The sequence below is a fragment of the Vipera berus genome (assembly GCF_964194415.1).
Source record: "Vipera berus genome assembly, chromosome: 3".
NCBI classification, from domain to species: Eukaryota; Metazoa; Chordata; class Lepidosauria; order Squamata; family Viperidae; genus Vipera; species Vipera berus.
In genome coordinates, this window is record NC_138204.1 from 80,573,864 (window position 1) to 80,599,648 (window position 25,785).

A 25,785-nucleotide genomic window follows, 5' to 3' on the forward strand; every position below is an offset into this window, starting at 1 on the left:
GGTCCAGCTTTCACTGCTGTACATTGCAACTGGGAAGACCATAGCCTTGACTATACGCTATAGTCAAGGGGAGCGGGAGCGAGAGCGCTGTCCAATAAGAGGGTCCTGGAAGGGCGAGATTTTTTTGGGTGTGTGTGTGTGTGTGTGTGTGTGTGTGTGAAGGTATCTTTTTTTCGGGATAAAGCTCTTGCGGCATTTTCTATTTCAGGTGACACAAGTCCTTGACTAGTTGGCCTCGCATCGGTTGCTTCCCCCTCTTAGGCAATGAAATGTTCTGGAGCGACCCTGAACGCAGATAAGACAACCGATCTTCAGTGCAGAGGAGCAGTCTATCTTATAAAATGTTCAGAAAAGACAGATTTCGCTCAAGCAAACGGGCACGTATATCATGCGACCTAAATTTCCTTCTGATCAAAGGCCTGGAGACTAAAACAGGAAGAGCGGCTGCAGGACTTGGGTTTGGCTAGTCCAGGGGTAGGCAACCTCGGCTCTTTTATGACTCATGGACTTCAACTCCCAGAATTCCTGAGCCAGCTGTGCTGAGGGGAAAGGGAGAGGTTTCCATGCTGAGCCATGCTGGCTCAGGAATTCTGGGAGTTGAAGTCCACGAGTCATAAAAGAGCCAAGGTTGCCTACCCCTGATCTAGGGAACTACAGGATTTCCCCTCTAAGGAGAAGAAACTGGCCTTGAGCCGAGGTTGCCTACCCCTGGGCTAGTCTAAAGAAAAGAACAAATAGGGGAGACATGATAGCAGTGTTCCAGTATTTGAGGGGCTGCCACCAAGAAGAGGGGGTCACGTTATTCACCAAAGTACCAGAGGGCAGGACAAGAAAAAATGGTGGGAAACTGATCAAAGAGAGAAGCAACCTGGAATTAAGGAGAAACTTCCTGACAGTGAGGACAATTAACCAGTGGAACAGCTTGCCTCCAGAAAATCGTGGGCGCTCCATCACTGGAGATTTTTAAGAAGAGGCTAGACTGTCACTTGTCTCAGATGTTATAATTTCTCCAGCTTGAGCAGGGGACTGGACTAGAAGACTTCCAAGGTCCCTTCCAGCTCTATTCTATTCTATTTGTCAGGTTACGCAGAGGTTCAAAACCTCTGGAAGGCAGCAGTTTGGGCAATGCTGTGATTGTGAATCTTGGGGATCTATTGGGCACTAAACTGAGAAGATGCACACATGTGGTGCACACACACCTGTTCCTCTGTCCTTTCTCATAGTGAGGCTTCTCAGGGATTACTCGGCTCAGGATATTTTATCTTCCAGTATTACTTGCAGCAAAACATTTTTTTTTCTCCCAAAGAGAAAAAAAGATGGGTCGGACAAGACTTCGCAGCTAACAACAACAACAACCATATTTGGGCTGCAAAACCTCAAATGGTCACTAGATGGCAGAAAAGAGATGCTTTAGTATCTTGCTTATTTTGTGGGCTTATCAAAAATGCATTTCTTGAACGATGGGGAGAACATTAAGGAAAAGTGGTTGAGGTCTTGATGGCTAACTTTATTATTTTTTTATTTATTTAATACTTCAAAGCAGGGGTGTCAAACTGCCGGCCCATGGGCTGGATGCGTCACAAGAAAACTGTGCCCACCCCATTGCTGACAATAGGGAAAAAGTTCTGATACGTCACGTGACGTCACGAGTTTGACATGTCTGCTTTAAAGAGACCAGACTTGGGCAAGGATTGTTTTAATTTGAATTTTTGCCTCCACGGCTACAACAAAACAAAGGCAGCAAAGCATTATTGAACCTTATTTGATTGCAGAAATCTAGATTGACCACTACATGATAGCAAAGAAATACAGAAAGTCTTATTTTGTCCTGCCATGTAGACGTTTGCAGACCAGTTTGGCTAATCTTACACAAAGTAAGGGTGGGGCTGATTTTGCTCACTGTAAAAAGACTGCTTTTTTGCTGATTCGGACTGTTTGTAACTGGAGTGAGGACAATGGTGATTGTGAAACTGGTTCATGGGATTTGGAAAGTGTCAGTAGTGGATGTGAAGAAGCCAGAAGTGTACACATAGTAAAGGCAGAAGCAGCAGTTGTCCTGGAGACCACAAACCTCTCCCTTGCTGTGCCTTGAACAAATTTGATTACATGGATATATTGGCTTGCAAAAATCCGGATCACCACAAGGCTTCACAAGAGTTGCAGAAAACAGAAGCTGTTTGCCACTACCAAATAGTCCTCAGGATATTTGCAGCCTAAATGTGGTTCCTGAAGCATAGGATGTCCTTCTGCGGTAAAGTGTAAGAGTAAAAAGAAGGAAAAAGTGAGCCAGGGAAAGACTGTCCCACCATAAAAAACATTTTGAATGCTGCCTGGCTCAAAAACTCCAGAATCTGTCAGAGAAGTCCTTGCCCTTATCTTCTCAAACTTGGAAAGCTGCTTACACATCAATGGATAGAAAAGGGGATTAGCAGACTTGTTTTTATTTCTTCTCATTTTTAAAGACATCCCACGCCCTGGAACTCCTCCTGTTCCATCTGATTACCATCTGGCAGGCTTTATCTACAAAGCTGAAGCCTTGTGTATAAAGATCATCTATCTATGTATCTTTCTTATCTTATCGTTATGGGCGCTTTCCTTTTGTAAATGCCCTCTGAATCTCTTCAATTGTATGCCTGATTTGTCAGGCTTCATTATGCAGCAAACCTCCATGCAACTTTAGGACAGGAAGGGGCAGGAGACAGATTGAATAGCAGAACCATTAAACCAGTATGGTTGATGAGGACAATTCTTAGGCTGTAAGATCCAATAAAATTCAACTCTATCTGGAATGGACAGGTTTTGAATAGATAATAGCAATAGATCTATAGCAGGGGTGTCAAACTCAATTTCATTGAGGGCCGCATCAGCATTGCGGTTGCCCTCAAGGGGCCGGGTGGGTATGGCCAGGGTGGGCGTGGCCTACTGGGTGGGCGTGACTAGAGTGCATATGGCCTACTGGGTGGGCGTGACTAGAGTGCATATGGCCTACTGGGTGGGCGTGGCCAGTTCACATCAAGGGTGCCTATGGGGGCCTGGGCAGGAGTGGGACAGATCAGAGGGTCTCTGGCAGAAGGAGGGTCTCTGGGCCAGGGCCAAGGCAGTGGGGGCTGTTCCCTCACTGTTTCCAGGATGGCTTCGCGGGCCACATGAAACCACTTCGCGGGCTGGATCCGGGCCCTGGGCCTTGTGTTTGACATGTCTGATCTATAGCCATAACAATTTCCATAGACAAATTCAACATGAGATAAACACAGCAATGGTCTTTAATAGACTGAAGAAATGTGTTCAGATTGGACTCTATTAAAACAGGCCACTAAAGAGCAACAAAAGAAAAATTCATTAGAGGTGGATATAGCTTAACATACAGTGTTTGCCTGACTAATAACAACTGAAAATAGTTGCTTCTGGCTCAGAAATGTTAATGCTAACCTTCCCTGTTACCAAATTTACTAGATAAATCTTTAAAATTTAAACATTTAAATTCTGAGTTTCAATATTCCCTGGTTGGATTTGACAAGACTTTCACTCAGTCCATTTTGAACTGGGAAAAATAGTACCTCAATTTTCATTTGCATTACTCTTTCATAATATCAGCACACAATGTGGCATATCTATTCACTACTGCTGATTATTTACCGTTGGATATAGATAATTGATAAAAAAGACTTTAAATAAAGCAGGAGAAAATATTGTTTCCTCTAACCCCCAACTCAGATATATACTTTTTGGCCCATACCACAATATCAAATCATTGTTTAAATTACAGAAAGTCTTTACTGGATAAAGAAATATTTATTTAGTGTTAATATTATGTACCATTCAATATAATATTCTGATGTACATTCAAAATAATATATTATTTTCTACAGTATTGCTTTACAAAATGAGAACAGCCAACATGTTTTATACTTTCAAAAGTTTGTACATAGTACATTATAATTTCTTGCTTTGTCTTTTGTCAAGTTTGTGCTGTAATTGTTTCTTCTGCATCTGAAAATTTGAGTCCAAAAATAGATTTTCTATATTTTTCAGATTTGCTTCCCAATGTAGCATGACAAATTAGACATTTCATTTCAAGATTTTTATACAATTATTTAACAGTTCAAGAACAGTTAACAACTATAATGAAGCATATTTTTATGTTGTGCCCATTCTTGCTCTACTGCAAGCGGATAGCATTTGCTGAATATAAAGATTTGAGAAACACACTAAACGGATGATATTTATTACATACTGTAATAAAACCTTCAGTTCTCTATTTATTACTGAATGATCTCTTTTTATCTAAGAATAGACCAAAGAATTCAAATGTGTCAGTCCAATTATTTCCATCTACTGTAATTGGAAGAGGATCAAATAAAGTCAGTACTGAACTTTAAAGACTGAAGCAGTAGGAAACCTGTGGATCACAGGTGGTCTCCACATTTTTCCCCCCCAAGCCCTGGAGCCCTCTAAGATTACTATGCTAAATCAATCAAGCAGTAAGCCACTGAATGACACCCATGAAAGTTTGCAGGGGAGGCATGAGAGGTAACAATTAAAAGAGGTATATTTATCTTCCATAGTTTGATGTGTCACTTTTACTTTTAAAAAAAAAATTACTTTAGAAAACTCCTTGAAGGGATGAAAATCCCGGCTTGGTTCTCTACAACGGCCTTTGCCAAAACTAGGATAGCATATTAAAGATACATAGTAGCCATTAAAGTTGCCTGTAACTGGATAAAAAATTATTTAATCACATTTAAATAATGGATTATCTATATTTGTTTCTGAAGCTTTGCTCAAATAGGTCTTTTCCAGTTCCTAGTGAAACTGTTGAGCAGCTGGTTAATCAAAAGTCAGGACACCTGCCTGTAAAGGCAGGAGCCTAGTCATTTCCTGCTTTGTTGCCTGTGGCCTGCTCATCATCATCTCAAGATGCCAGCCACAGCAAAATGCCAGGAAATCCGTGGTCTATTCTAGACCACAGAGACTAAATGCTGAAGCCCAATACTATCTAACAAATACTTGTTGCGAAAGCCTACTCCTAGTGAAACTGTTCATTAGGAGCAAACTGCAAGATTCTTCTTTCCTGTAATTAATCTAAAATGAGATTAAAACAGTATAAAGCTTCTGATCTAGTGCAGGGGTAGGCAACCTTGGCTCTTTTATGACTCGTGGACTTCAACTCCCAGAATTCCTGAGCCAGCTGTGCTGAGGGGAAAGGGAGAGCTTTCCATGCTGAGCCATGCTGGCTCAGGAATTCTGGGAGTTGAAGTCCATGAGTCATAAAAGAGCCAAGGTTGCCTACCCCTGATCTAGGGAACTACAGAATTTCCCCTCTAAGGAGAAGAAACTGGCCTTGACGTAACTCTTCAAAATTCAATCAGACTCTGATATTGATCAACCATAACTTTAGAAAGAACCAGAAGGGGGCAGGCTCAGGGAAAGGCCATGGATTCAATGCTGTGTTGATCCTTTAACGCTTGTAAAGTATCTATACTGGCTTGGAATGGACATACATTCTCTTCCATTCTTCAGAGCGGGACAATAGTCTTTTTGCATATCTCTCTGTTCCCTCACTTCCAATGTACAGATCTGTTGCCAGCGTGATTTTAGAAATGTCTCAGCCTCCAATGCTAGAGAATGCTGACTGAGATTGCCTTGGGCCAGTGATTTCTAGTTATTATTTTGCCGATCTATGCTCATTTATCTTAGTGTTTCAAATGAAATCCTTGGAAGACCAACGTGGTCCCTAAATCACATTGAACAATAAAGTTAAGGTTTTGCATAAAGGAAAAGAGCCACTAGCTAACTTATTTAAACCATGTCTGTGCATTTCTTAAAATAGTAAAATATTAAGTTAAGAACATTTTTCGTACAGAGTACCCAGGGCATTAATAGTGATTAAGGCACCAGGCTAGAAATCAGGATCCTGTGAATTCTAGTCCTGCCTTAAACATGAAAGCAATGGATAAGAGGCTCTTTTAAGTCCAAAATAGGACTTCTTTCATAGAATAATTAGAATAAAGAGCGGGGCCAACCATCTTTATGTTGGCTGAAGAACTAACAGATTTACAAATTCAACAGAGTCAACAAACAATTAAACTTGAAAACTCTTAAGTCTAAAAGTTATCAAGTTGTGGAACAAAATGTAATTTGACGGGGAACCAAAACCCACTCTTGGTTCTCCACTATCAATCTTCAATTCAGTAGTGTGCAAGGAAAAAGGGTATGAATTATTGTTATAGTTTTATTTTCTATGGCATTTTATAAACAACTTTATAAAGTCCTTTAGTGACCTGTGTCAAATCACACAGAGAAAAGATACTGAGATTATCTCATCTCTTTTACTTTTCAGGTGATCTACAAATACTTATAGAAAACTGGAAAAATCTTGTGTGATTAATTCATGTAGTTATTCATACATTGTGCCTGTAACATAATCACAGTAAGAGTAATGCTAGTACATCACAATATAATTTTAGTTTTCCACTGATTTTCATAGCAATTTTAAGCTGTGCATTATATGGTAATTAGGACTCAATTTATAAATCAGAATTAGCATGATTACCAGCACCTACTCCAAAAACATTTTTGACAATTTTGTGCCTCTTATATTAGAATTTCCTCTTTGATTGTTTCTCAGTGAATCTGTGATGATTGTGCAGCTCCGGAATCTCCAACTAATTTCAGCAATTATTGCCAATATTTTTATTAAGACCTAAAGAAGGGGGAAAGGGACAGACATATGTTATCCAGCTACCCAAAATATATGATGAAGAGAAAGAAATCAAAATAGTCCCATTTTATAGAACAAGCAAGATCTATCGACTTAAAGAAAATAATTTTAATAAAATAAGTCACCCTGAATAAGAAGGGCAAGGTTAGAAATCTTACTGTTAAATAAAATAAAGAATTGGTGGGGATAATCACAATTGCTCACTTTACAAAAATACAACTAATACCTAAGTTATCTTATGCACCATTATTTAAAAGAAGGGCCACTAGTATCTTTATTCCTGAAGCCATCAGAACCAGTTTAAAATAAATCAGTAATTGCTTTCACTTCTGACAACTTGCAATGCTGAAAAAGCATATCTATCTATCTATCTATCTATCTATCTATCTATCTATCTATCTATCTATCTATCTATCCTCACTGCCCTGCTCCGAGAAACTCCCATCACCCCCATTACACTAAAAAGGGAAAGATGAAAAGAGAAAAGGACTAGTACCCTAGCAAAACTATAAAAGGTAAAGGTTCCCCTGCACATGCGTGCTAGTCGTTTCCAACTCTAGGGGCCGGTGCTCATCTCCGTTTCAAAGCCAAAGAGCCAGCGCTTGTCCGAGGATGTCTCCATGGTCATGTGGCCGGCATTACTAGACGCCAAAGGCGCACGGAACGCTGTTACCTTCCCACTGTAGTGGTCCCTATTTTTCTACTTGCATTTTTATGTGCTTTCGAACTGCTAGGTTGGCAGAAGCTGGGACGAGTAACAGGTGCTCACTCTGTTACGCAGCACTCGGGATTCGACCCGCCAAACTGCCGACCTCCTGATTGACAAGCTCAGCGTCCTAACCCACTGAGCCACCGCATCCCTTAGCAAAACTATACAAGCCATCAGATCCAGAGGAGGAAAAGGAGAAATCTGAATTTAATTGAACTCCTGCTCCATTCCTCTAGGCTTCTGAGAAGAGTTGCAGAGCTGGCATGTCAGCATTTCCTCTATCTGCTCAAGAGACAGAAGAAGAGTTACGATTTGAACTCCTCCAATAAAGAAATGAAAGCAGTATGTTTTGTAAAAAAGCTATTCCATTTACCAAAGCTGGAAATAAAGCAGCTCAGCTTTCTAACATGGCTTGACACTGAAGGATCACAAGAATCCAGAGCAGCTTTCAAACCAGTGCTGGATCACTAGACTCATGTGGAAGTACGTACAGTTGCACTGGATTCAACACTGATGCCCTGTTAACCTGCTTTATGTTCTCAAAGCAGCCAACTTCAGCTTTGTACTCACTGAAGAAGGGGGGAAAAAGGGTGGGGTGACGAGGCTGTCAGCCAGTCCTTTAGTCACTAACCTTTTACAACAGCAGAAGATATTTATAGGACTCTCTTCTTCTAATCTGTATCTTCCAGAGTTTGGCAGATCTTTGCACTGGGCTATGAATGAATGAAGCTCCGTCTCTGGAAAGCCTTCACGCTGGTAATGCTAAAAAAAAGTTGTTATGTAGAACAACTCAGGTGGGTATTAAGTGGCTGTGAAAAACACAATTTTTAAAAAGGTATTCGGTGAGGAAAAATGGGGAAGGTCAGACAGGGTTTCTCCTGGTGAGTTAGAAGCCATTAAAGGTAAAGGTAAAGGTTCCCCTGCAAATGCGTGCTAGTCGTTTTCCGACTCTAGGGGCCGGTGCTCATCTCCGTTTCAAAGCCGAAGAGCCAGCGCTTGTCCGAGGACGTCTCCGTGGTCATGTGGCTGGCATGACTAGATGCCAAAGGCGCACGGAACGCTGTTACCTTCCCACCGTAGTGGTCTCTATTTTTCTACTTGCATTTTTACATGCTTTTGAACTGCTAGGTTGGCAGAAGCTGGGACGAGTAACAGGCGCTCACTCTGTTACGCGGCACTCGGGATTCGACCCGCCAAACTGCTGACCATCTGAATGACAAGCTCAGCGTCCTAACCCACTGAGCCACCACGTCCCTTAGAAGCCATTAGATAAATAGAAAAGTGAGGTTCTTGAGCACTGTGCATGTCATCCTCCTTCCCCCAAGATTCTACATGAGATTGGAGACTAGGGTGGAATTGCAAAGTGCATTTTAGCTGGCTTCAAGCACTGGTAGAAATGGCAGGAGAACACAACTTGGGGCTTCAAGACTCCAGGCAGACTCGAAATGCCTTGGAGGGAATACTCAGATCTCTTCCAAATGATGCTGCCAAAATATCCTTTTTAATAAGAGAGAAAACGAAAATTCTGAAATCCAAAAGCGAAGCCATTTTCTCCAGCTCTTTGTGATCTACACGGATACATCCATTCGGTTTTATTGCTCAGGAATGGTAAGAAAGTGGTGTGGTTTTGCCATCTTCCAGGATGGTTTTTCAATCTCCCACAGGGCTGGATTTTTCAAGTGGTCTCCGATATTTATTTATTTTATTATTTAAACTTGTATACCGCCCTATTCCCGTAGGACTCAGGGCGGTTTACAGGGAAAAATTAAAAATACATACATACAAAGTTAAAATCGATTAAAACTAAAATTAAATTAAGTCCCTGAATTTAAACTAAAACCCCATTAATAAATAATTAAAACCCCTCAGTCTGGGCCAGACAGCTCAAAAAGCCAAGTTTTCAAATCCCTGCGAAATGAGCGAAGGTCGGGGACAGTCCTAAGCTCTGTGGGAAGATGGTTCCAAAGGGCCGGCGCGCCCACAGAGAACGCCCTTCCCCTGGGGATAACCCGCCGGCATTCCTTGACCGGTGGTACCCTAAGAAGGCCCTCCCTGTGGGAGTGCACGGGACGATGGGAAGTTGATGCCGGCAGCAGGTGTTCCCTTAGATAATCCGGACCCAAGCCATTGAGAGCTTTATAGGTCATCACCAGATATGAAAGCTAAGCGGAGCCAAACCTGCTTTGTCAAATTGTAAGTTAGCTAGGTGCTGACAGCTGCTAAGGTAGTTATTAAACGCATAGAGAGGGAGTAATCATAGGAGCTTTTATTTAATGAAATGTCATTTGTAATTCAATTTTAATTAAATGTTGACTTAAAATTTTGTCTCGATCCTGGGGTCTTCTCATGTCGGGTGCTCAGGAAGGGTGCTTTATGGCTTTTCATTTTTTTGTATTCAGTTTAGGGTCTACAGAGGACATTAGGAAGTTGGGGCACCTGTTGACAGATGTGTCATCTCTAAACTATCTTCTGAAGAGGTTTCCTCATATTATAGATAATGGAAGGGAGAAAGAATTGTCATCATATAGTACATGTCCTCTTGCCCAAGGGAAATTAAACATAACAGCTCAGATTAAGTAGAGCTGGGAAATTAAGCAACAGGTTACAGCCTTAACTCTCAGTCTTGGTCATTCTTTAGAACCAGTCCCACCATGCTAACAAACAAGATTTCGACACAAAAATCTGTCCTCACCCCGAACATGGAATAAATGACGACATTGCATCATGACATCATCATGCAAATGGTCCTTGCTTGCTTGCTTGCTTGCTTGCTTGCTTGCTTGCAGTAAAGATAATGTTATTAGAGGTCCATGTCATTTGTATGATGATGTCAGGATGCCATGCTGAATTCCTGCAAAGGTGTTCCAATATCTCAGGGGTTGCCACAAAGAAGAGGGAGTCAAGCTATTCTCCAAAGCACCTGAAGGCAGGACAAGAAGCAACGGATGGAAACTAACCAAAGAGAGAAGCAACCTAGAACTATGGAGAAATTTCCTGACAGAACAATTAACCAGTGGAACAACCTGCCTCCAGAAGTTGCGAGTGCTCCAACCCTGGAAGTTTTTAAGAAGAGAGTGGACAGCCATTTGTCTGAAATGGTATAGGGTTTCCTGCCTGTGCAGGGGGTTGGACTAGATGACTTCCAAGGTCCCTTCCAACTTTTTAATATTATTATTGTTGTTGTTGTTGTTGTTGTTGTCTCTGTATGCACACAAGACTAATTCAATGAGCAAAATCATCTGATATTCAGAAAACTATTTCAGAACTTTCTGAAATTCACATTTAAAAAATTAAACATAACATCCTATAGTAAACATCTACATACCTTAACTGTTTCATACGTGTCTGTAATTAGGGCAATGAAGAGACTCAGAACCATGTAGATAAAGAGGCTAATGAAAGAGTAGAGGTAGATCCGACTGAATAGCCATACCAGATAGCTTTTCTGTTGCATTTTTGCAAAAGTAGCAAACATGTCATCTCCATTTATCAAAGAGAAAAGACACTCAGAAACCATATTCAAGGTATGGAACTAGAAGAGAACAAATATTCAGGAACAAATAGACAAAACAAAATTATTTTCATTTTTGTTTAAGTTGCTTAAAAGATACTGGCCAAATATAGTAAACTGCAAAGAAATGTTATGCGTTTTACTCAATAACGGTTCTTGAAAAACTCTGGATATTACAATATTCTATGAATGTCTCCATCAATGACTCAGATAATAAGAGAATATATACTTATACATGACAACTCCATATTCTGGTGAGAACGTATAGTTACATAACTAAAGAGATAAATTGGCCCTTTCAGATATCTTGGCAGCATGCTCATTTTGTTAACATTTGCACAAGACACTACAAAACTAGATTACAAACATTCCAGTCACGGTACCTTAGCATGATATGGGCCCAGCACAATCCAGCCACAGAAGCAATAACCCAGATAAATCATAGCTGCACAGCAGCAAAATCGAATGACATTGGGCAATGCTGCACGGAGAGTCAAAATAAGCAGCTGAAAAACAAGGCCCAACAAAAACCCAAGATGCTCATTAGACTTTCCAAAAGGTATTCAGTACCACCAGATAATAACAGAAATAAATACCAAGAGCATGAAGGTCCCAGAAGATCCTTACATTATACTTCTGAAAGAAGCTGAGGTAGCGGATCACTCCAAGCCATACAAGCATGGTGGAAGTTCCTAACAGGATACTGCAGACATCATAGCTTGTCAGACTCTACGTGAAGAGTAAGATGATGTTCAGTAAGTTACACTGACTGCATTTCAGGTGGGATGCCCAGAAAAAAGACCTTTCATAGTCATTTTAAGACTTGTGGATACCATATTTTCTTGACTTTTGTCAAGAGTCACTTGACGTTGAGATAGGTGGCATGTAAATTTAATAAATAAATATTTTTGCTGGATTAGCAAATAGACAAGACCATCCCTGGAAGGTGGGTATACTTTATGACCGTGGTAGCAAACCTATGGCACGGGTGCCACAGGTGGCATGCAGAGCCCTCTCTGTGGGCACGCGTGCCGTCACTCCAGTCCTAAGCCTTCAGCTGGGTTTTATAAAACCTTTTTGCTTTAGGCCTCCGCCTCCATGTGCAAAAAAAAAGGTTCAGTCAATCAATTTCAAGTTCCTGCGGGGAAAAAAAAAGTTCTCGCAAAGTTGGAATTGATTTAACTTTTTAGTCCCACCCAATCTGCTGTTACCACTGCAGCCACGCCCACCCAATCGGTCACGCCCACCCAAAGGGCCACGCCCATCCGGCATCCGATGATACATAAGTGGGTTTTGGGTTGCAGTTTGGGCACTCGGTCTCTAAAAGGTTCGCCATCACTGCCTTATGACAATAAAAAATTGGGATAAAAAATTACAGAGGGTTGCTTCCTGGTGGACAGAGAGCACAAGTGAGCTGCACAACAAATTAATAGACTTTTGACGATATGCACAGATGCTGCTCATTCTTAGTATACAATGCCATTGCCATGGATAGATAAAATATACAGCTAGAAAAATCCCTTCTCTGGAGCAGCAGTTTTCTCAAGTCTGACCATTTCCCCCAGTTGAAGACTCAACTGAAGTATGAAAATAAGAAATTCAGGTTGGCCAATAAGATTTCAGTTGGGACTTCCAAAACATAGGTCATCTAATCAGCATGCAAGCCACTTACCTTAGCTTGTATCTCCATCTTTAATGTAGAACCAATTATGGTAAGAAGGTCGCTAATTATGATCATGATATACCATCCATTGACAAATTCCATCAGATCAGAGAAAGACACTTCTTTCTTATAGTGATGTTGGAAAAAAGCCACAAATTCCTAAGGTATGTGAGCAGGCAAGAAAAGAGAAATTGCTGTTGAGAAGCTGCAATTACGTTTATTAGGAGATACTGACAAACACAAGCTTACCCTTTGTAGATGAATTCCTTTAATTACAGATCGTGTGCAGAGAATCAGTGATGCAAGACATGTCAATATGACAAAACCATCAAAGATCATCATGTAGTGGGTATTCTTCTGTACTGCGGGGAAAAAAGATTGATTTACTTATCTATGCATAATAGTTAACCTGATACTCTCATAGGACACATACTTATTTGTGTCTGTAGGGGAATTTTCTTCATGAAATTGCCTTGAGAGAGTGCTAATAATGGAAAAGAGGCCTCCATCTTATTTAATCTTTCAATACATGTCATTGAAAAAGGGAGAGGTGGGTAATTAAGGGTGAATGAATGCTTCACACCTCCTTTCAAGTTAGTATTTGCATTTGTGGCAAATTTCCCATTGTGGGGAATTCCCTTCTATTATAGTGTAAATCAGGGCTTTTTTTCTCATAGAACGCTCAGAACGGAGTTCCGGCACCTTTTTTGGATGGAACCTTGTAGGATAGGCAAGGCGGGTTGTATGACATGTGTGAGTTCCGGCACCTTTTTCTTTTACAAAAAAAGCACTGGTGTAAATAGTGTAAATATTAACTGTATAGAAAGAAACTCTAATGATGAAATGATGTAGCATACACTCACATTCAAATTGCGTTCTCATTTGTCACACACACTTTAAAAAGTACAGTTACTGCAGATTATAGCAAATACTGTATTTAACTTCATGCATCACTAGAGCCTTCAGTAAAATCCTAATATTTTGGCACTAAGTAAGTAATAACAGAAGTATGATTTTTTTTAAAAAAAACTTACTCGATCCAGAAACATGCCAGTCTTTACATTCCTTGATGGCAATATCATTGTCTAGGCTTATTTTAATTCTTCCACTATGAGCTTTGTTATCAAATATTATCTGTAGATATTGTGGAGGTAGAAAAGTTGCTATTGTTATTATTATTTCTAAACACTTTTATCCCTCACTAATACAGATAGGTTGAATTTGCCCATGCATTTAGTGTACCATTCTTCCCAAAATCTAAGCAATTTAAAAATCAGATAGAGAAATAAAATGAAGACTATATTTGAATAACCCTGGAACGAAACATAACAAAACTGTGAGAGAACATAACCCAATTTCTCCATCTTTTTAACATTGTTTTTAGAAATATTGCTATTCTTATCACTATTTGGGTTTTATCGCACTTTTTCATCTGAGAAGTATTCAAGATAATCACCAGCCACAATCAACAAAAAAGAAATAGAAGCAAATTTTAAAATTATAGTTAAATACATAAACAAAAAGTATTAATATTATTGTTAACCCAATTCAAAAAGCTAATACTATTCAGAAATATGTTTTGAATGTACTAAAATGAAAAAAGGTGAATTATTGAATGGATATTTGCAGCTGTGGGCAAGCAAATCTCTGGTAGCAATAATTCACTGGTGCCTACCTCTTGATGTAGATTCACCTTCATAATTTCACTTCATTCTCTACTTCTAAGTTGCTACTACATATACTGCAACAGTCCAGTTTAAGAAGAAGTTGACACGATCTTTTCTACACCCATTTCTCCCATCCAAACTTGCCCTTCAGAAAAAGACTAATTACAAATCTTCATCAGGAGTTCAAACTTTTTTTTTAACTTGCTTTTCTGCTCATGATGCTACCTAGTTTATTTGCAAATAAACAACCAAGCTCAGAAAGCTCCAAGGACTTCACATTTCTTCTTACTGTTAGTCTGAAATCGTAGCAGTCTGGGAGTTCATGCTGTCGAACGGTCTGGAGATTAATGGCCTTCAATTTGAACGTGAGCGTCAGAGTCACAAGTCTACAACAGAGTCGACAGCTTTATTTTACCATTACCAAAAGTATTTAAGAATACTAGCAACTTTTTATTTCCCCCCCCCTCACCTATGGAAGTCTAAAGTGAAATTGAAAGGGGTCTTCCTCAGTGTACCATTTTCCAGAGGTAGTATTGGCTCCACATAAAGACACTCTGTGGGAAGACAGATGGTTTATATGGAAAATAATCAACATTTTATAAGCTGAAGAAGACAGAAAATCAGTAATAAGGAAATGAATCCAGTCTGGTCATTAGTAGTGTTAGCTAAATAATATGAGAAGTAAAATCTTTGTTCATACAAATAAAAAAACAGCTACATTTTAAAAAATTGATTTAATGTATACATTTACTGAACTTCTGGCCTTGTGTGGATTCTTATTTGATAAAGAATCCCTGGAAATATCTGCTCCTTAAAAACAAATTCAAAAAGGAAGTTTTATAATTGACCCACAGTCAGTACCCTAACACCAAAAAAGTATAGAATTACAATATTATTTCTATGGTTACATGCTCTTCTATTTATGTCTGTGGAACAGTACTTCAATGAAATTATAAGTTACTTCCATCTAAATAAAATAAACAGTAATTCAAAAAGTTCTTATAATTATAATGTAATTACTTTTATATGTTACATATTGGTTCAGGTAATTGCAAACACATATATCAAGAAAAAAAAAACCCCTCAATCTTTCAACAGTCCTTTAATGTCTTTGAAACAGTAAGTTTGAGTTAAGCTGTCCTTACAGAATTCACCCTTTGGCTTTGTTCAGAAATGTTGTACAGATATGTTCACTAGAATAGTTCACTAACGCAGATCATTATTTATGTCGTTATTTTCAAACTCCAAAACAAAGTCCCAATGCTGTCTAGCCTGAAAGGCAGGGCAGAGTCAGCCAAGATATTTCAGTATTTGCCTGAAGCAAATGAATTAAAGAATGGCACCTGCCCAGCTCAGGTACACAAGTTAACTGGATTCGTAAGTACATTTAAGATGACATTTTGTTCCATACTTGAGGGCAACAGGGTAGAAGAGCAAAATAGTTCACACAGCAAACATTTCTGTCATTCAACAGGTTAGTAATGCTTTCTACCCCACATCTCCTGCTTGAGGTGACTTGTCTCACTTTGCATAATAGTAAATCTCACCCTGAGCCTGAATCACCAATCGGTGTTGAGATTACATGTCTGATGTCCGTCTGCACTGTTGAGTTGGCAAGAAATTTCTGTGCATGCCTCTTTCTGAAAGAGGGATGGCAATCTATTTCAATGTTGATTATACTACAGTATCTTGCAAGTAGATGCCCCCTTAACTCTGCTCAATAATTAAAAAGAACCTGCTTTGGATACAATTACAATAGAGTCATTCACACTGGCCTCTGAGTCAGCAACTTTTATCAACAGAGTTATGAGGTCACTTGGAAATTAAAACAGGTACGGAACATATTAGGTCTGACTGAAGCTGACATCGTTTGAGTGACATGAGGCTTGCAAGGAATTAAGTGAAGTACATCACTACTGCAGTTTTCATAGTGACTTAAACAAGACAAAATGATCAAAGGCCTGGAGACTAAAACATATGAAGAGCAGGTGCAGGACTTGGGTTTGGCTAGCCCAGGGGTAGGCAACCTCGGCTCTTTTATGACTCATGGACTTCAACTCCCAGAATTCCTGAGCTGACTCAGGAATTCTGGGAGTTGAAGTCCATGAGTCATAAAAGAGCCAAGGTTGCCTATCCCTTGGCTAGCCTAAAGAAAAGAAGAAACAGGGGCGACATGATAGCAGTATTCCAGTATTTGAGGGGCTTCCACAAAGAAGAGGGTGTCAAATTATTCTCCAAAGCACCAGTGGATAAGACAAGAAACAATGGTCGGAAACTGACCAAAGAGAGAAGCAACCTGGAATTAAGGAGAAACTTCCTAACAGTGAAGACAATTAACCAGTGGAGCAGCTTGCCTTCAGAAATCGTGGGGCGCTCCCTCACTGGAGATTTTTAAGAAGAGGCTAGACAGTCACTTGTCTAAGATGGTATAGGTTCTCCTGCCCGAGTAGGGGGCTGGACTAGAAGACCTCCAAGGTCCTTTCCAGCTCTCTTCTATTCTAATGGACAGGTAGTCCAACCACAACTGCTAAGTCATAAAGTCATAAAGTGACTATATAAACATCACGTGACTGTGCCATGCTCAGAATGTCAGTTCCACTGCGGTCATTAACCAAAAATCCTCATGTTGTTAAGCGAAATGTCATCTGACCATGATCTGTGACTTCCTGCCATCTTCCACAATGATTTTGCTTGTTGGAAGCCAGCTGCGAAGGTTCACAAATGGGAATCACATGATCCTGGGACGCTGCATCTATTATAAATGCATGCCAGTTGCAAAGCACCCAAATCGTGATTGTGTGACTGCAGGGATGCTGCAACAGCTGCAGGTTCAGGGAGGGGTCTACAAAAATTACTTTTTCACTGCTGAATGCAACAATTGGTAAGTGAGGACTATCTCTAGTACTTGAGTTTCTTCCTGCACAGTGTGCCTAATAAAATATCTGAAGTATCTATCCATTATAGTTGAATGTTACTGGAAATTACCATGTATTTGCTTTTTAAACACGACGTCTTTCCTCAAGTTATCTCTCACACACACACCCCTCTTTCACCCTCTCTTTCTCTCGCCCCCATTCTCCTTTTTCTCTCTCACACACAGAGAAATCTATCTGATTTGAGTAGTTCAGTATATCACCAGTTTCAATTTCTGGGTCAATATCGAAAGTGTCATTCCCAGGGCTGATAATTCCTCTCTTGTAGAAGTACTGACATATTGCCATGGGCGTCTCTTCGGTTCCTCTCTTTTCATAGGCATGATTTCCAACAGAAATAGTACGCAGCTGTAAGAACTAAATGACAAGGGACAACCAGTTAATGGATTGGCCTGCTAATTAAAACTGAACTAATTAGACAGGCAAGAGAAGCAAGGATGTCTCTGAGGAAACATTCTGCTTTTCAGATTTATTGACCTCACGAATGGAATTACAAAAGCTAAGGTTCAAATGAAAGCAAAATTTATTCAATTTCAGAAAACCTCATTTTTATGGGCCAATTGGCTGTGTTACCTTTATCTCATGAGACTGTCATGAAATTATCAGGTCTGCATCTCTTGACTTGTTAGAGCCAATGCAAGCTATACAGTACAGGAACCCAATCTGATTTTCCTTCTACTTGTATCTGTTCACTTATACTGACTTGGCTTTTTTCAAGCTTAGTTTAAATTCAATGTATAATTTTACTTTTATACAATGTAAGGATGCTTTTTATATATATAAAAAAATACCTGGTTTATTGTGAAGGAGATCTGGTCGTAGACCTCAGCTTGTGTGTACACTGCATAGGTGTCATCCATGCTGTCCATGTAACCTTTCAGGAATAGATGCTTAAAGGAAACCGTGTTTTCTTCTTTAAATGCAACCACCATTTGATTACTTAGCCCAAAAATGACAAGCTGAAAATATCCCCGCCCCCCGAAAAGTTAGATATTAGCAGACTATAATGTAAATTTTTCTGCACAAATAGTTGGTCACGCATTGATAATTACAGCTCAAGTCATTAAATGTGGTACTCATATGTTGTATGAACTTAGTATCAGTATCAACAGAAAGGGAATAATTCAGCTAAAATATTCAATAATGCATAAATTCTGACAAGCACACTAATTTTTTATAGCTGGTGGAGCATTCTTAACCAGTTCTATCCCTTCCACTATTCCCTACTCCCTCCCTTGGTAGATTTTAAGAGTAAAAAAGGTATCTTGTAAATAAATCAGCAATTGAGCATATAGCTGGCTAGCATTCCCTCTTGTTTTACAAATGTTATTTTTATTCAGTGATCAAAGCCTTCTCCTATATTTACATAATTATTCTCTTGTTACACTTATAATGTAGCCCAGTTCAATATTACAGCTGTATTTTTCTTTTTGGTCATGGATCTGGTTTGCTGAATTGGATACTGTTAGTTAAAAGTTCATACTGGACATTTTCATATTGTATTCTGAACAAACCGAGAGACAATTTCCTCCTAGTTGGTGAGCAGTGAGCATTTAGTAAAAGATTGAGGGTTGCCATATATAATAATGAAATGAAATGAAACAAAACTGCAATTGTAAACCTGTTATTCTGTCAGTTACTCTAATTCAGCACCTATCAGATATTTGAAGTAAAAGTTCCATAGTTCCTAAACAAGGTAGCTATGTGGAGTTGGCATTCATGAAAGTTCTTATACAACACAGATGGAGAACATATGGTGAGTGTATGTATAATATTATTAAACTTGTCAATACTAAATGCTTCACAAAAATATTTTCCTCGAAAATATTCAGGATGCCAGAACACTTGGGGTCATTTCAATACTTACAGGTGATCCTCAACTTACGATCACAATTGTGACCAGAATTTCTGTCACTAAGCAAGGCAGTTATTACATAAGTTGCACCTGATTTTATAACCCTTTTTTGGGGCACGGTTGTTAAATAAATCACCACAGTTATTAATTGAATTATGAGGTTGCTAAACACGTCCAGCTTTCCCCATTGAGTTTGCTTGTTGAAAGCCAGCTGGGAAAATTGCAAATGCTCATCACATCTCCCTAGGATGCTGCAACCATCATTAGTACATGCTGGTTGCCAAGCACCCAAATTCTGATCATGTGACCATGGGGATGCTTGACGATTGTTAAGTGCTATAACCAATCATAAGTTGCTTTTTTCAATGCCATTGTAACTTCAAACGGTTGCTAAACAAATGGTTCTAAGTTGAGGGCTACCTATATTAAGTCTCAAGGTCTGCAAGTTCCAAGTAGCATACAGATGGTTCTGGAAACATAATTCTCAAAGGGACAATAAATCAGGGGTTGCCACTTAGCTGGTTATAACTTCTTGAATTTGTATTGCAGTAACTAAAAATGAGTGAGTTTAAAAAATAACAATTGTATTGCAGCTCTCTACCTCACCTGGATAGTAACCATGGCTATTTTCAGAATTTGTATGCCAAGCTTCCATGGTTTCCTCCCTCGGGCCCAGAATTTTTCACAGGGATTCATAAAGAAAAATTTAAGTTTCCTTCTCAATTGATCTTCCAGAAGCCGGCACATTGGTGGATGATGCTTTACATTGTATAAGTTTTCCTCATCCTGGTTATTGCAGCTGCTTACAAGCACTTCTGGATTTTCCATTGCTGGAACAGAAAAATATTAGCAGTATTGGAATGATTAACCAAACATACAATACTGTACATGTGTTTGTGAGCACATCTAAAATTCAGTCTGTGATTGTCTCCTTTAACAATGAGTGAGAGCTTCATCTGTGAACTACAAGTATTACAGCACCTTCCATGCTAAGTTATAGCCAGCTGATGTTATTACATCAGCTAATCATAGCAGTAAGAGATATTAACAGTGAAGAAAAATGAGTTCTCCCACAGTTCTCATGTTCCTGTCACAGAAAGCACTATTTTTGGAACCAAACGTAAGCAAGTTATTTTCCATAAACATATTATTTTGTATATCAGTTTTCCTGTTTAGATTTTACAGTTGGATATTGTTTCAAGGGTTATTTTTCAAAGCAGAATTCTTTTTCTTTTACATGTACATTCATCCTTGCCTCTTCCTTGATTTCTGCAACATGTAAGGGCTGAGAATCACGGCTTCTGAGTGGTCCAGAAGCCCAATATATGAATAATTGTGCGGTTCTTCAAGACATATGTATTATATGGCACGCCATTCTATTAGTCTCATACAGATCAGAGAAAAGCCACAGAACAAACCAGTTTTTCAATCCAACTTTTTGAAATGCTGTGAGCCAACAAACTTTTAGCACATTGGGAGACTTCCATAAACAACTTTCCGGGTCTCTTAGTATTAGGAACTCTAGAAATTACAATACATTCTGTTTGCTCTTAGAATATAAATGTCACAGAATCTGCTTGGCCTTCCTTCTAGTTCTGTTGATCCTCTCCTTCACAGAAGGCACATGAATTATTGAGTGCTGTATTTGCAACATTGGCCTTAATAGGTCACAAGTTTTTGGTAGAGGGCGACACATTGAAAGTAGGTGCAGCTCCATTCCTAAGCAAGTGCTCAGAGGCAGGGCCCTCATCTGAACAATGGTGCTTTCTCCCATTTGTATCTGGGTAGAAAGACAATAGGGAGGAAGCAGATCCACAGTGAGACAGATGAGAAGATATTATCAGCATCTTCAGTACTGAAGATACTAGGAAACCAGGTTAAGTAAATTCAATGAATGTACACTTGAGTGCTGTATAACTGCACTATTGGTATTGCTATGAAAAACAAAAGAAGCAATATTCGGAGAACAGTCCTATGTATGTGAAGGACAAAGAAGCTAATCTATAATGCAGTATCTCCCTTCCCTCCCCTCGTCCAGCATCTATTCTATACTATGTGGCAGATTCTTCATCTCCTTCTCTCTCAAAAAAGCACCCACACACAATATCACATCAGTACAAGAACAAAAACACAAAACGTATCCATGTCAGATTTTTTTTTATATCAGTGAGATATGTTGATATATGCAGATAAATGGGAGGAAAATCATCATAAGTTATCTCATTTGACACCAGCATTTAAACGAGAACTGATTTTCTGCTCATTCTAAAGCAGTATAAAAATATCTATACTGAAATATAAAATTGAAATCATTTTGTGGGACCTATAATATTTGTGCAAGGTGACTGTCTATTCCTATATGCTTACTAAAGTCGTATTGATCCTGTAATACTGCCAGCCCAAGAAGGATGCTTACAATCTCACAAGGTACAGTAAAACACATGCAAAACTGGGTCTGATCCCAAGGTATTTATATAAATGTTGCAGTCCACTTATCAAATATAATTGCAAACATTCTCTTTAATTATTTACCCTTAAACTGTCAAATTAGAGCCAGAGGAAGTATCTACGCATAGTCAACTAGTGAATATAAAGTCCCAGAATCCATTTTTTGGTACCATCATTTGAAAGTGATCAGAATTCTGAAAAATCTCGAAAGAATAGGAAGCCAGTAATGTAATCGTGTCCTGAGTTGAATTTTATTCCTGATGATAACATAGGCAGATTCATAAGAGGCGGAGGGCTTGGCTACAATATGGAATTGGTCTTGCCACTGCCTTACAGGATTTTTTTAGCTAGTCTATACATGAGATTCTTCACAGACTTCCATTCACGTACCAAATACTAAGTAATCCCTACTCCACTGTTCAACTAGACAAGATACTACCACTTGTTGAAACTTTTGATTTAGTTGTCCAGATTTTTCAATTCAATACAATCTGTATATTTTCCATGCATTTATTAGGTTTGTATTTAAGGAGTTCAGAATAGCTTTATAAAATAAATTAGCGTGGTAGATTTATTTGGGCATCTATGTTTTGTCAACCATACTAGATGTGTGTCTCACAGAAGCAGAATCTAACTTTCTGACACTCAGTCTCAATTATTCTAGCTACTAATGGATTATACCATACCCTGTAACTAAAATCCACTTCAAGGAACTGAACTGTTCTATAAGCTAAAATTAAAAAGCCAGTTGAATTTGAAAAAGTGTTTCTGATTAACCTCGCACCACGCAGTTGAAGTTAAAAACAAAATTCTAGAAAACTTTTGTTTATTCACTAAGATATGCAAGCATTTTAGATTTTCCACAATTTTGAAAATTATTCAAATATCCTTCAAATAAAAAAATAGCCTCCAGAAAGATGTGGGTTTTTGTCCTTGTAAATGTGCAGCGTGATCATGCTTGTGGGAATGATAAATAGCCATGACTCATCTGCATAACCAAGTGTCATTCATTAAAATGAGGACATATAGAATTAACATTATCTCTACAATATAACACAAGGCAACAATGACTCTATAACAATTTTAATCTGATTGGGAAGGAAAATATTTTATCATCCAGGTGTTTTTTATTTAAGAACTCTCCTAAATTGTCCAGTTGAAGAAACTTAACACCAATTACTTAAAGAGAATTCTATAAAAAGGGGCATATAGATTTAATATTACCTCCACAATAAAACATAACATAGCAATACTTTCATATAACTTTTTGGTTGAATGGGAAGGGATTTTATTATAATCCAGGGGTTTTTCTTATTCAAGAAGTCTTTTAAAAATGCCAATCTAAGGAGGAATCTAAAACAATGCACACCTATCTAAGAACTTAACCTTAATTAGAGTAATGCAAATTTCCATTAAGTCAACATAGGCTTCCACTGATGAATTGAATTAGGTTTTAACAGTTAATGATCACTTCTATACACATTGGCATTTGAGTGAAACTATAATTTGAAAGGAAAAAAGGATGCCATCTTCATGTTTAGATGACATACGGAGCAGCAGAAGGGGGGGGGTGCGCGTGCAAACTTAAGAGTTGGTCCCAAGTACAGAAGCATCCCTTTTGAGAAAAAAAGGGATACTATAAGCACCGTAAGTAATACATAATAATTATTTTTTTAAAAAAAATACTCAAAAATTCCCCACCTAAGAGGGAGAACAGCTTTTCAGTCCAGTAGAAAGGCTACGAAAATTAAAATTCAATATTTTGCCTTCCCTCCTTCCAGCCACCAGCTCTAAGTCCTGGAATTTTACTGCTTCGTCCTTAGAGGTTTAAGAGCAAAGATTCTCGGGGGACGGGGACGGGGGGGGGAGCACCACAGAAAAGCAAGCCCCCTAACCCCTAAAAGTCTGTTTTAAAAACACGGCTGGGACCCTCTCCCTGGCCTAGTAGTTCCATCATTCAGAAGCGCGATCAGATCCCACCAGAGGCAGCCCATGCTCGGGAAACCTTCCTCCCACCACCCAAAGGAAGGACATAAACATCTGTCACAAACACACACACCCAGACTCACCTTTCCGGAAAAAAAGTGGCACCGCTGGTGCTAGGGCGCCCTTGCGCGCCTTGAACCTAGAGCCTAGAGCCGGGGAGGTGCTTTTTTTTTTTAGTTCAGCCCTGGCAGGTGAAGCTGGTTTCTCCAAGCAAGCGATCAAGCGATCGCCGGGGTTCCCTTACATCGCCGCCAGGCAGAAGAGTCACCTGAGCCTCGCGGCAAGGCAAGGGCGAGGCGACGCAGGACGTGGCGGCTTCCACCCGACTCCGCTGGCAGAGCCGTGCCTGGGGAGCATCCCCCGAAGCCGGGCGAAGGCAGCGGCAGTCGGGAGATTTGCAAGGAGGCAGAAAAGCTGCTCCTCTGCGCCGGCGCCACGTGACCGAGGACAGCTTCTGCTGCCGCCTCCTCCTCCTCCTCCTCCTCTTCGCCCAAAGGCAAATGCGATCCGAGGCCAGCCGCCCCGCCCGCAGGCAAAGCGCGCCACAGGCCTGACGGATCGCTTTTGGGAGAAGGTGGGATCTGCTCTCCGTCGTCCTAGATCTCCTAAATCAGGGGTCTTCAAACTTGGCCCTTTTATGACTTGTGGACTTCAACTCCCAGAATTCCTCAGCCAGGCACGCTGGCTGAGGAATTCTGGGAGTTGAAGTCCACAAGTCATAAAAGGGCCAAGTTTGAAGACCCCTGTCCTAAATCGATCACTTCGCAAGCTGACTTTTCCTCTCTTCAGGCCAGAGTCAGGGTCGAGCGGCCTGAGCTATTGTGAATGGTGTCGCCAGGACAGGACTTTGGGGTGGAGATCCAGGAAAAGACCTGATGTACCAGATTTTGAATGTAGTAGCCCTTGGCGTTGAGAAATCTCCCTCGCGCTTAAATCGCTACTGGATTAAAGTGATTTGTTATTAAACATGTTACTAACCCTAGTTTGTTAGCCTTATTAAGCGCCCATCTGAAATTTGCCCCCAGTGTTTACAGTTTTCTGCTCTATAGCTCTGTGTTGGTAGACCCACACAATCTACAACAAAGGACTACACTTTCAAGCAACTATCCATTTTGTACCCAGGTAATTTCATCAAAAAGCCCTTGACCACTCAACCCAATACAGCACAACCAACACAAACTCTAAAAAGAATTACACTGCTATACATCAAGAATATCTCAGAAACTCCAAATAGACTACCACAACCACATGGAATCAGTGTAGCACATAAGCCAACTAAAGCCCTTCAAAACATCCTAAGTAAATCCAAAGACCCAGCAACCCCAGAAGAGTCATCCACAACATACAGTGTAAGAACTGCAACAACCGCTATGTACGACAAGCAAGCAGAAGATTGGCAGAACGCATCCATGAACACCAACTGGCAGTCAAAAGGCATGATGAAAATTCTTTAATTTCACAACATATAGATTTAACCATTGTTTCAATTGGGAAAATGTGACTATCCTAGACAGGCCAAATCCACAAATGCCAGGAAATTTCTAGAAGCCTGGCACTCTAAATCAGCCATCAATAGACACAGACATTAACAACATCTATAGATTATGCAAAAGAGACAATCAACCAGCCCAAAACAGAACTTCTCCACTAGTAATCAGCACTCAGATCAGCATAGATTAAGGTCACCTTCAGACCAACAATCAAGTAAGCAATAACCCAATCAAGAAACTGCCACAGACCCATTAGTAAACACCCCAACCAAAGAATCCTTAAGACCACCCCCACCCACCCAGTCAAGCAAGACACCAGAATATAAACAACAGCAAACAGCACTCCTTACTAGCACTGATGATACCTAATGGTAATTAGGTAATGAAACATCTGCAAGAAAACAAGCTCAGAGAGCACCAAGGACCCCTCAATTTTATTTTATTTCAGATCCTTGGAGCTAGATTTCATAATGATTGCTGAATGATAATGGGAGGTATGTTATATTGAAATTACTATTATTTTCTTGGGATTATCACATTAAACCAAACCCATTTCTGTGCCAAAGAGCCTATAAAAACATTTAATCTGGAATCCTGGCAATTAAACATTGCACATTGATGCACAAAGGCTCACTTCAAGTAGAACACTGATCCAATAAGTTATCAACAACCCAGAACTGGGTATATAATCTGTTTGGATTGAGATTTATTTATTTGCTTGTTTATTAGATTTATGTGCCACCCATCTCCTTCCACTCTACTTGTGTGATCAATTGTGTAGACTGGCATGCTGTTAGATTTG

General features: G+C 39.7%; 1 protein-coding gene across 1 annotated transcript; it reads right to left on the bottom strand.

Annotated features, from left to right (window-relative positions):
• Window positions 1-3,782: 3,782 nt before the first annotated feature.
• Window positions 3,783-23,940, bottom strand: MCOLN3 (mucolipin TRP cation channel 3). The gene is made up of 14 exons (XM_081325852.1): window positions 23,738-23,940; window positions 19,666-19,889; window positions 17,996-18,163; window positions 17,408-17,561; window positions 14,741-14,825; window positions 14,561-14,657; window positions 13,639-13,738; window positions 12,854-12,966; window positions 12,614-12,763; window positions 11,569-11,670; window positions 11,325-11,447; window positions 10,756-10,962; window positions 8,062-8,192; window positions 3,783-6,703 (listed from the first exon to the last, which is right to left on the bottom strand). The coding sequence occupies exons 2-14, from the start codon at window positions 19,885-19,887 to the stop codon at window positions 6,697-6,699; spliced, it is 1,659 nt and encodes a 552-aa protein (XP_081181978.1). The 5' UTR covers window positions 19,888-19,889; window positions 23,738-23,940; the 3' UTR covers window positions 3,783-6,696.
• Between the last annotated feature and the right edge of the window lie 1,845 nt (window positions 23,941-25,785).

Coding starts and splice junctions, on each gene's coding strand:
- MCOLN3 (XM_081325852.1), bottom strand. CDS start 19,887: ATGGAAAATCCAGAAGTGCTTGTAAGCAGCTGCAATAACCAGGATGAG. Junction 12,967..13,638: donor CTGGCATGTTTCTGGATCGA/GTAAGTTTTTTT, acceptor TTTTCCCCGCAG/TACAGAAGAATACCCACTAC. Junction 11,671..12,613: donor AGATGGAGATACAAGCTAAG/GTAAGTGGCTTG, acceptor CTCTTCACGTAG/AGTCTGACAAGCTATGATGT.